General features: G+C 41.3%; 1 protein-coding gene across 3 annotated transcripts in view; it reads left to right on the top strand.

Moving 5' to 3' along the window:
- Positions 1–20: 20 nt before the first annotated feature.
- Positions 21–12319, top strand: part of LOC118398675 (Golgi-associated PDZ and coiled-coil motif-containing protein-like) — an 18948-nt gene continuing 6649 nt past the window's right edge. For all 3 annotated transcript variants that reach the window (XR_008071139.1, XR_008071138.1, XM_035794245.2), the window contains exons 1-3: positions 21–536; positions 11315–11479; positions 11672–11695. Coding sequence is in view for 1 of the 3 variants with exons in the window: in XM_035794245.2 (XP_035650138.1) it covers positions 267–536; positions 11315–11479; positions 11672–11695 (459 nt within the window). In the remaining 2 variants the exon portion in view is untranslated. The remainder of the gene's footprint in view (positions 537–11314; positions 11480–11671; positions 11696–12319) is intronic.

Here is a 12319-nt window from a genome sequence, read left to right as displayed (position 1 = left end):
AGACTGTTGTAGTCGATTCATAGCTATGATCCGTATCCGATTTCCTGGTAGGATTAGGGTTTTGGGAAAGAACTAAATACATTTATTTTAGCTAGTCTTTTCTGAAAATAAACATTGTCGTATGATTAGGGCATTTAGAGTACAGTGTGACTCTGGTATTACGACTCAGTTAACTTATACAGGGTGGCGGAAACAAAGCGCTGATTTTATTTGTGAAGGGAATCGGTTAGTCGGCTAGCTTTAGCTTTTAGCCTGCACTGTTGGACATGTCTGCCTCGGCCGGTGCCTCTCCGTCAGCTCAGGGCACGGCCCTGGTCAGTCCAGGCACGGGGATGTCCATGTTTCGGTGGCTTGAGGTTCTGGAGAAGGAGTTTGACAAGGCGTTTGTTGACGTCGATTTACTACTTGGAGAAATCGACCCAGATCAAGCTGACATCACATACGAGGGTCGTCAAAAGATGACAAGTCTCAGCTCCTGTTTTGCTCAGCTTTGCCACAAAGCCCAGACGATTTTTCAACTTAATCACAAAGTAGAGGTGAGCGCAAACTTGTCTTGTATAAATGCTAAAAAGGATGCGCATGATCATTTGATATGTTAATGGCATACTTATGCTGTGTAGGCCAACAAGCTAGCTCCTAGTTAGCTGTCAGAATTCTAATGTCCTTCATAGCTCTCTCCATGCATGACCGTGCGTCTCTGGACATCCAGTTGAGTGACAGGTCGAGGATAGATGGCTCGACATGATCCCAAACAACAACTTCCGTACATTGTCCCTTCCTAAAAGTTTGAAATTGACCACCCAGTATCAATATCTGTTGTGTAACTTGTTGACAATCTGCATTTCTGCTCTGGCAATTGACAGAATCAAATCAAATAAGAATTAGGTGAGAGTACACACACAATATTTGACAGCCACTTTACGTTGTAAAATCTATTGATGAGAGAAACAGAAACAAGGATCATCCTGACCCACCATGTATGACCTCACCATGCTCAATTGCCATTGTTTGGTCAGTGGTGTAGTTGACTCTGTCATCACCTTCCCAGCAATTCTTATGACTACCGTAGAGTTCCTATTACTGCCTGTATGTAAATTGATACTGCATTTCAGCCTCTACCTTCAGCGCAGTATAGTGCTGAGATCAGGAATTCTGGCTTTACACAACCAGTTGGCACCCAACAACACCTACTACAAAGTCATGGCCTAAGGGTATATGACATGGCTAAAGTAAACCAAATCTGTGGAAAATCAGCTATGATTGGATTTGTGAAATGCCTGTTCTGTCCACTGGTTACAGCCATTGGTGTGTAACCAATTAGATTTATGTTAAGATCTATTTAGAGAAAGTAGGTTAGATCTGTATTGTTACATTTTCAACTAGGCCTACATGTTTTCCACCTACCTAAGGTAGCTTTGAGCTAATGACAGGTTGACACAATGGTCACATTACAGCAGGAAGGGCAGGTCAGAAGCACATGATAAAACAAAGGCACCAAGGTAAGGGCATAGAAATGTCAAATACTGGAGGATGGGAAGTTCACTAATAATTGTCAGATTCCACATCAGCAGAAGCAGAAAATATTTTTGGTATTGCAGATTGTTCTGGAAATTCTCAAACTTCAATGGGAGGAAGGATGTTTGAAATGCTTTTTTCACAAACCATTGAGAATATCATGAAAGTACGTGCCCATTTTAGGCCTATACATGCCTCCTGTGAGACCCTTTGATCGGGGAACAGTAGGCCTACATGGTAGACATCTTGGTATTATTATTCTCTAAATATAAAGTTTCTTGATTATTTAATACAATTTCAATTTATTCACTATCAAAAATATGAATCAACTACTGCAGCAGAGCCTTGGGAGGGGCCACAGACCAGAACTAGAAGGGGTCTCAGAGTAGAGGAAAAGTAAACTGTTAACATTTCAGATGTATTACATTTTATAAACATATAGGCTCAAGATTAAGTTACTTAACATATAACTTCAGTCACTAAGGTCTCTCAAAGTGTTTTAGCTCCCAACCTGTCTGATATTGTCTCCAGTCCTTTCTCCCCCTGAATGTGAGCAGCAGCAGCCTACTCAACTGTTTGGTCTGATTGGCTGAACAATCACACACATGATTGACTAATGAACCTCAGCTGGGCTCTATTAGCCTCCTAACTGGGAAGGTGCTGGAAGGGCATGGTAAGAGGGTTTGCTGTTTACAGCACCACAACTACCCTTGTTGATTTTAAGACATATTATTTGGAACAATATACTCTACAAGTACATCACATTTCCAGAATGGGCTCTCTGCTAATTCTGAAGGTGTGATCAATTTTATGAGCACCACCAACACTGTGAATGGGAAAGTGGATTCAAAGGGTTCTCCTACTGCTGGGGACTTTCTGAATGTGCAAGCCTAAAGGAGAACTGTGATTGGTTAATTACCCGTGATGTCTATTTCTATGAAGAAGAACAAAAAATGGGTCATCTCTTTAAAAGTAGCAGAGAGCCCACTCTGGAAATGTGATGTGTTTGAAGAGTATATTGTTGCAAACACAGGGCTCTATGCTGACCTTAGTTGACAAGGAGCACGTCTGTGCCTCATTGAAAAATGTAGGTGCACACAAAGACATTTAGGAGCGCAATGAAAACTGAGGTATTAAAGCTAGAATCCTTCATTCTTCTAGGCGCTCCGGTGCTCCTAAATTAAAAATCCAGGTCGCACAGCAAAATATTTAGGCGCATATGCAAGTCAAATGGTCGCACTGTAGAGCCTTCAAACAATATGTCTAAAAAAAGGCTAAATCAAAAAGGGTCATTTTGAGATTTTTTAAATGTTGAATAAATGAATGTGAAAATGTCTTTCATGAACTGGACATAGGCTATTCCATATTTGAGGGAGCACTATAAGGAATATAATGACACCAATATGTAGTCTGTATCATGTACGGTTCATAGTTCATAGGGATTTACAGGAGGCCTGTATAAGTCTAAAAAGGGCCTAAAATCAACAATTTCATCATGATGATAAAAAAAGAAATGTAAAAAGCATGTTAAACATCCTTCCTCCGAATGAAGTTCCTATGTGAGAATTTCCAGAACAGATCTGAGATGCCCAAAATATTTTCAGCTGTCGTGGAATCGCCCAATATTAATCTAGGTTCTCACACAGAAGACCATACATAACCAATGTTCTAGTCCCGTGTGAATATGGCTCAAGAAGAGTTTTAGGTTGCCTACAACCTTATTCGGACTGGATTAGTTTTACTGGGGAGGTTGGGTAGTGTAAATATGTGCATGAGCACAAAACACCACGTCTTTGTAATTTTAGTCCTGTCCGAATCTGCCATGTCGGTCATTTCTACATGGCAGGAGAGTAACAATTCCAGCCAGAATAACCTACTGTTTTTTTTTGGCAAACTCCAAAATCATCTGATAATACATGTCCCGTGTGAATCGACATTCCTGTGTTTTGAGAGAAATGTCTGAGTTTGACAGGTGTTGCTCGCACTTTGAGCAAAGAAACAAACTGACTCGATAAATTGAACAATGCTGTGCATAGCCTATATATGAAGGGCCTAGATGTATCAACTTTCACAGTGAATGCTTTTGTTTATACGTTATGTGCAAATGAGTTGAACATTGCCAAATGCATCAATAAAAAATATTGCGCCTATTTAATGCAACCCTTGGTTTTAATAGATCGCAAAGCAGCATACAACAGAGCTAAATGTTTGGAAATGACAAGTTCACTTCCTCATTCATAGCCTAAAAACGCATATCAAGTGCAAATGCATTGTTTAGCTCACATCTGAAGGCTAGGGGGTATTTAGGACATCTTATATTGCTGAATACTAAAATATCCTAATGATTATGAACACACTTTCTAAATTCAAATATTATGGTGATGATATACCAAAGGTGGTTTGGTATGGTTTAGAAATTTGGGAACCAAGATCCTAACTGTTATAGGCCTATTTCTATTTTACCATGTTTATCAAAAGTGTTGCAAAAACTTGTCAATAATCAACTGACTGGTTTCTTGATGTCTGTAGTATTCTCTCGGGTATGCAATCTGGTTTCCTCTCAGGTCATGGATGTGTCACTCCAACCTTAAAGGTCCTTAATGATGTCACCATTGCCCTTGATTCTAAGCAATATTGTGCTGCTATTTTTATTGACTTGGCCAAAGCTTTTGATACGGTAGACCATTCCATTTTTGTGGGCCGGCACACTGGATTGGTGTCTCTGAGGGGTATTTGGGCTGGTTTGCTAACTACCTCTCTCAAAGAGTGCAGTGTATACACTCAGAAAATCTGCTGTCTCAGCCACTGCCTGTCACTAAGGGAGTACCCCAAGGCTCGATCCTAATCCCCACGCTCTTCTCAATTTACATCAACAACATAGTTCAGGGAGTAGGAAGCTCTCTCATCCATTTATTTGCTGATGATACAGTCTTATACTCAGCTGGCCCCTCCCTGGATTTTGTGTTAAGTGCTCTACAACAAATGTGGTTTGGTAAGAATAATGCCCCTCCTCCCACAGGTGTTATTACTACCTCTGAGGGGTTAGAGCTTGAGCTAGTCACGTCATACAAGTACTTGGGAGTATGGCTAGACAGTGCACTGTCCTTCTCTCAGCACATATCAAAGCTGCAGGCTAAAGTTAAATCTTGACTTGGTTTCCTCTATCGTAATCGCTCCTCTTTCACCCCAGCTGCTTAACTAACCCTGATTCAGATGACCATCCTACCCATGCTAGATTAAGGAGACCTCATTTATAGATCGGCAGTTAAGGGTGCTCTCGAGCGGCTAGATGTTCTTTACCATTCGGCCACCAATGTTCCTTATAGGACACATCACTGCACTCCTCTGTTAACATTTTATTTAACTAGTCAAGTCCATTAAGAACAAATTCTTATTTGTTATACGGTTATGTGAACAGTGGGTTAACTGCCTTGTTCAGGGTTAGAACGACAGATGTTTTTATCTTGTCAGCTCGGGGATTCGATCCAGCATCCTTTCAGTTTCTGGACCAATGCTCTAACCACTAGGCTACCTGCCGCCCCTAGTCTGTAAACTGGTCATCTCTGTATACCCGTCGCAAGACCCACTGGTTGATGCTTATTCATAAAACCCTTTTAGGCCTCACTCCCCCTGTCTGAGATATCTACTGCAGCCCTCATCCTCCACATACAACACCCGTTCTGCCAGTCACATTCTGTTAAAGGTCCCCAAAGCACATACATCCCTGGGCCGCTCCTCTTTTCAGTTCGCTGCAGCTAGCAACTGGAACGAGCTGCAACAAACACTCAAACTGGACAGTTTTATCTCAATCTCTTCATTCAAAGACTAAATCACAGAAACTCTTACTGACAGTTGTGGCTGCTTTGTGTGATGTATTGTTGTCTCTACCTTCTTGCCCTTGTGCTGTTGTCTGAGCCCAATAATGTTTGTAACATGTTTTGTGCTGCTACCATGTTGTGTTGCTACCATGTTGTTACAGTTGAAGTCGGAAGTTTACATACACCTTAGCCAAATACATTTAAACTCAGTTTTCACAATTCCTGACATTTAATCCTAGTAAAAATTCCCTGTTTTAGGTCAGTTAGGATCACCACTTTATTTTAAGAATGTGAAATGTAAGAATAATAGTAGAAAGAGTGATTTATTTCAGCTTTTATTTCTTTCATCACATTCCCATTGGGTCATAAGTTTACATACACTCAATTAGTATTTGGTAACATTTAAACTGTTTAACTTTGGTCAAACGTTTTGGGTAGCCTTCCACAAGCTTCCCACAATAAATTGGGGGAATTTTGGCCCATTCCTCCTGATAGAGCTGGTGCAACTGAGTCAGGTTTGACGGCCTCCTTGCTCACACACACTTTTTCAGTTCTGCCCACAAATTTTCTATAGGATTGAGGTCAAGGCTTTGTGATGGGCACTTTGTCCTTAAGCCATTTTGCCACAACTTTGGAAGTATGCTTGGGGTCATTGTCCATTTGGAAGACCCATTTGCGACCAAGCTTTAACTTCCTGACAGATGTCTTGAGATGTTGCTTCAATATATCCATGTAATTTACCTACCCAATGATGTCATCTATTTTGTGAAGTGCGCCAGTCCCTCCTGCAGCAAAGCACCCCCACAACATGATACTGCCACCCCTGTGCTTCCCAGTTGGGATGGTGTTCTTAGGCTTGCAAGCTTCCTTCCCCCTTTTCCTCCAAACATAACGATGGTCATTATGACCAAAAAGTTATATTTTTGTTTCATCAGACCAGAGGATATTTCTCCAAAAAGCACTATCTTTGTCCCCATGTGCAGTTGCAAACCGTAGTCTGGCTTTTTTATGGTGGTTTTGGAGCAGTGGCTTCTTCCTTGCTGAGTGGCCTTTCAGGTTTTGTCGATATAGTACTTGTTTTACTGTGGATATAGATACTTTTGTACCTGTTTCCTCCAGCATCTTCACAGGGTCCTTTGTTGTTGTTCTGGGATTGATTTGCACTTTTCGCACAAAGTACGTTCATCTCTAGGAGACGCATCTCCTTCCTGAGTGGTATGACGGGTGCATGGCCTCATGGTGTTTATACTTGCATGCTATTGCTTGTACAGATGAGTGTGGTACCTTCAGGCGTTTGGAAATTGTCCCAAGGATGAACTAGACTTGTGGAGGTTTACAATTTCTTTCTGAGGTCTTGGCTGATTTCTTTTGATTTTCCAATGATGTCAAGCAAAGAGGCACTGAGTTTGAACTACATCCACAGGTATACCTCCAATTGACTCAAATGATGTCAGTTAGCCTATCAGAAGCTTCTAAAGCCATGACATACATTTTCTGGAATTTTCCAAGCTGTCAACTTAGTGTTTGTAAACTTCTGACCCACTGGAATTGTGATACAGTGAAACAATTGTTGTAAAAATTACTTGTGTCATGCACAAAGTAGATGACCTCACCGACTTGCCAAAACTATAGTTTGTTAACAAGAAACTTGTGGAGTAGTTGAAAAACAAGTTTTAATGACTCCAACTTAAGTGCATGTAAACTTCCGACTTCAACTGTATGTTGTGTTGCTGCCTTGCTATGTTGTCGTCTTAGGTCTCTCTTTATGTAGTGTTGTGTTGTTCTCTTGTTGTGATGTGTATTTTGTCCTATATTTATATAGTATTTTTTTTTTAAATGATCCCAGGCCCCCGTCCCCGCAGGAGGCCTTTTGGTAGGCTGTCATTGTAAATAAGAATTTGTTCTTAACTGACTTGCCTAGTTAAATAAAGGTCAAATAAAAAACCTCTAGGTTTCTGTTGTAACTGTCAATTTGTTGAATAAAAAAAAAAGAATCCTGTCTAAATACATAACCACATTCTCTACTAATACTATTCCCATGCGAATAGGGTTTTATATCACGTGTCAAACTCATTCCACGGAGGGCTGTGTCACTGAGTTTTCTTGCCTCCCTTGTACTTGATTGATGAATTAAGGTCACCGGGGCTGCGGTTCAAACTCATAAAAGACACACCCTTGTCCACTTGGGAATCCCCGTCACCATCTTGGAGGGTGGTCCAAATGATTAGCCAAGCAAGGGAAGTTTGCAAAGTAAGCCCCTCAGCCCTCGTTTTTAGTCTAGTTGTACAATTATGTTCACTCCGGGGCCTAAAACACCCCATAATTCAATTCGTGATGATTGTACATCTGCTAACAAAAGTCCGGCAAAACCTAAAATATCAATATGGAGTCAACATACAAGTGTAAGTAAAGAAAAAAGTGAGAACAAATGTAAAGAAGTTAAAAATTGTACTACTAATGCACAAACACGTCTCGTAAAAGTAAGATGTTTTTGTTTGATTAGCTTTTGGAAATTATATAGAAGTATAAATCTTTTTTATCCTTCTTCAGAAGTGGCTAGACAGGCTAACGTTAGTTAGCAAATTAATTTGCTAGCTATCGTACAGTAGGCATATTAATAATTATATAGTTAATATAAGTAGTCTTGCAATCATAATTGACTGTAGCACATATAAAGCACCTACAAGCTACCAGTGGCTGAATACATAATCATCCGGGCAAGGGCAGTGCATTTTAAAAACCATTCCTTCCTCCCTCGCCCTGGAAGTGCATACTCGTTAGACGTCATGATACGTCATCGGAAGTGTCCACTTAATTTGAGGGCTGAGGGGATAGGGTGCGTCTTTTACGTGTTTGGACCACAGCCTAAGTAGTATGGAACTCCCCTCACCTGGTTGTCTTGATCTTTAATTGAAAGGAAAAACCAAAGCCAGCAAGACCCTAGGCCCTCAAAGGCTTGAGTTTGACACCCCTGCTTTCTACTCATTGCAACCTTACTTAAGAAATAAGGCCAGAGGGGGTGTGGTACATGGCCAATATACCACGGCTAAGGGCTGTTCTTAAGCACGGCGCAAAGTGGAGTGCCTGGACTCAGCCCTTAGCTGTGGTATATTGGCCATATATCACAAACCTTTGAGGTGCCTTATTGCTATTAAAAACTGGTTACCAACGTAATTAGAGCACTAAAAACAAAAGTTTTGTCATACCTGTGGTATACGGTCTGATATACCACAATTGTCAGCCAATCAGCATTCAGGGCTCGAACCACCCGGTTTATAACAGCATATAAACTAGTGTTGGCTAAAAAATGATCTAGTGTAGTTGCACCTTAACCCATTTTATGTGGTCTGTTGGTATTCTATTCTTAGCAATGCTGCTGTGTTGTCAGAATAAACACTCATGAAAGTAGAGTAGAAGGTTTTCTAGACCTTGAAGGCTCAGATTGGTGAGCCAAGCCTGTTTTTCCTGCCCAGCCATTGGAACCCATTGCGGGCATCCATTTCTAGATTCAGAATTTTGGCTAACTCAAAATTCCAGATGAATACGAGTGTAAATCGGCTAGATTTATATTTGGATCTATATTTGCTGAAGACCGTAAGACTGAAGAGGAAGAATATCTTCAGGTCCAGGGCCTCTCTCTGGTACCCAGATGTTCAGTTCCTTAGTGTTTCTACAGGTAAGGACATTTGGTGCCTTGGCTGGTGCCTGTTTCAGACCCCATGAGGATGGGGTCCGCTGGTGTGATCTACTTTACCCCCCCCGTTAAAAATCTATTAAAACTATTCTTTATTTCTACTGAGACTTCAATGGGGGCTTTATCCCCTTATGTGAGATTATTCCATTTTGCATGTGTGTGAATGACTTCAAAAGCTTAACTGTGGAAGATGTCTGCCGGGGAAGCCAAGCTTCAGGGAATTGCTTTCTGTCATTATTTGGCCGACACTTGAGCAAGAAGCTCAACTGTGTCTTGTCGAGGGAGCAAGGTTTTTTTATGCAAACAAAATCGATTGTAGAATAATAACCAAACATAAAGTGATCGCTCAGCTATTAAGAATTCCTCAGCCTTGGCTCCGGACTGTTACTCTGGCATAGTTTATCAGGAAAAGGACAGGTCCGCAGGACCCACGTCTTAGCCTTTCTGATTAGATTAGAGAGCACAGATGTAGACACAAGAAAACAGAGCAAACTGGAATGCTAATACCTGACCACTGTGACTGACCCAAAATGAAGGAAATCTTTGACTATGTACAGACTCGGTGAGCATAGCCTTGCTATTGAGGAAGGCAGCCGTAGCAGACCTGGCTCTCAAGAGAAGACAGGCTTATGTGCACACTGCCCACAAAATTAGGTTGAAACTGAGCTGCACTTCCTAACCTCCTGCCAAATTGATGACTACATTAAAGAGACATATTTCCCTCAGATTACACAGACCCACAAATAATTTGAAAACAAATCCAATTTTGATAAACTCCCATATCTATTAGGTGAAATACCACAGTGTGTCATCACAGCAGCACAATTTGTGATCTGTTGCCACAAGAAAAGGGCAACCAGTGAAGAACAAACACCATTGTAAATACTACCTATGTTTGTTTATTTATTTTCCCTTTTGTACTTTAAGTATTTGCACATCATTATGACACTGTATATAGACATAATATGACATTTGAAATGTCTTTATTCTTTTGGAACTTTTGTGAGTGTAATGTTTACTGTTGATTTTTTTTGTTTTGTTTATTTCACATGCTTTGGCATTGATTGGGGCTCCCAAGTGGTGCAGCGGTCTAAGGCACTGCATCTCAGTGCTAGAGGCGTCATGACAAACACCCTGGTTCAAATAGACTGTATCACAACCTGCCGTGATTGGGAGTCCTCTAGGGCGGCGCAGAATTAACCCAGCGTCGTCCGGGTTTGGCCGGTGTAGGCCTTCATTGTAAATAAGTAGTAGTTCTTAACTGGCTTGCCTAGTTAAATAAAAAAAATGTTTCCCATGCCAATAAAGCCCATTAAATTTAATACAGAGATCACTCTCAGTGACTCGGCCTCCAGCCACGAGATGCCCATGTTCCACACCGCCCAACCCTCTGTGTCACAATCAGGATGTCCTGCCCTTTTTGGTGCGTGTGCGTGTGCGTGTGCGCGTGTGCGTGTGTGTGTGTGTGTGTGTGTGTGTGTGTGTGTGTGTGTGTGTGTGTGTGTGTGTGTGTGTGTGTGCGTGTGTGTGTGTGTGTGTGTGTGTGTGTGTGTGTGTGTGTGTGTGTGTGTGTGTGTGTGTGTGTCACTGTTTCCCCTACCTATCTTACATTTGAGAAGCTATAGAATATTCGTACTATAGATTATTCTATTTGATTTAGACTTTATAATGTCTTTATAATGAAGGCCTGACTATAACAGTGATGGATGAGTCTGAGGATGATGATAAATCATTTAGGAGACAGAGGCTGTTTAGTATTCAGTCAGATTCACATGATAAGCACACTCCTCTTTCATCATCGTAGGTGGAGTGAATCCTAAAATATGAACCTCATTCATACCAAGATGAATTCATTCCCACAGCTGTGACAGGCAGGTGGCCCCAGTTCAATGGCATAAATAAATAAATGATTTGTCTCTGAACCTAAGTCTGCTTCCCATGTTGCCAAGCTCAATAGGCTCCAGAGACTAGCACAATTTATTATAATTTTTTTTTTCAGGGTTTTCTTTGCATACAATAGACAACCTTGAGCGCAGGATTTGTAGGCCTATTCATTTTGGCAAAATTCATTCAGGCTTGAATAAAAAGAAGCCTGCTTTCTAAGAAAAATCTGAAAGAGAACAGAGAGAGAATGTAAAACAGACCAATCCAAAATCTAATTTGATCTGTGCTGGGATAATGGCATGGGGATGGCACACTGATTGCACTATATATAAATGTTAAGGGTTCCTAAGAATCTTGGAAGTCAGAAGAAGTGTACACTTATGTAACTCTCTCCCTCCTCCAGGCTCAGCTGGTGGACCTGCGTTCGGAGCTGACTGACGTGCAGGCGGAGAAGGTGGTGGTGGAGAGGGAGGTCCACGACCAGCTGCTCCACCTTCATGCCATGCAGCTGCAACTTCATGCCAAGGCTGGACAGACTGTGGACTCTGACGCCATCAAAGACAGGATGGTAGGGCACCACACACACACAAGCACAGACACACACACACACGACTGCTAATATATTTTTGGGGGGTATACCTGCTGAGGTTCCAGTGGGTCTGTAAAGTGGTAAATGGTGGTATGCTTCCCCACTGCTTGGCTGTGATTTGAACTCTGCCTTTCTAACCTTTGACCCCTTCTCTGTTCTTCTCACCTTAAGCCTGTTCCCTCAGTGGAGGAGATGGTAAGTGTGTGCATGTCGTCTGTGTGTCTGGTTTTGTGGTTAGTGATAGCTGTGCGTCTGTGTTTTGCATGTGTCTGTGCCTTGGTCTGTGTACTCATCCTAACCTCAAGTTTGGTCTTTTCCTGCTCTTGCTGACAACAGTTGCTCATTAATAAGTCCAACAGGCTCTCTATGGGGCTTGCGCTAGCAATGACTGACAGTGATATCAGATATGGAATTACTGTAGCTTTGTTGTTTGTTATTGCCTATTCATGTATATTTGTGTTGCCCGATTTGATAGGAAAATGCATGTTTTGATTCTTGGAAAGAGTTTTGTCTCAATAGTCAACAAAGCACAAAGGAAATAAATGACGACAAGACAAAACAGCTCATTCAATCAAGCCAGATGTTCTTATAAAAGCAAAGCTTACTTTCATATCATTTAAAAAGTTTGAAAAAGTAGTAGAATGGGATAATGTCTTGGTGTGCGGTGAAAAGCAATCAATAGTTTATTTTGTAAGTTTGCGGTACGAATCACATTATTGTGGGAGCACCTCCGCTAAGAGGCTGTTTGAGGAGTTTTGAATCCTAAGCAACCTGCCTACACATTGTTTGAATTACAATAGACCAACTTAGCTACTGTAG

The sequence above is a fragment of the Oncorhynchus keta genome, chromosome 19 (genome assembly GCF_023373465.1).
Source record: "Oncorhynchus keta strain PuntledgeMale-10-30-2019 chromosome 19, Oket_V2, whole genome shotgun sequence".
Lineage (NCBI taxonomy): Eukaryota > Metazoa > Chordata > Actinopteri > Salmoniformes > Salmonidae > Oncorhynchus > Oncorhynchus keta.
This window is presented reverse-complemented; position numbering and strand designations above follow the sequence as displayed.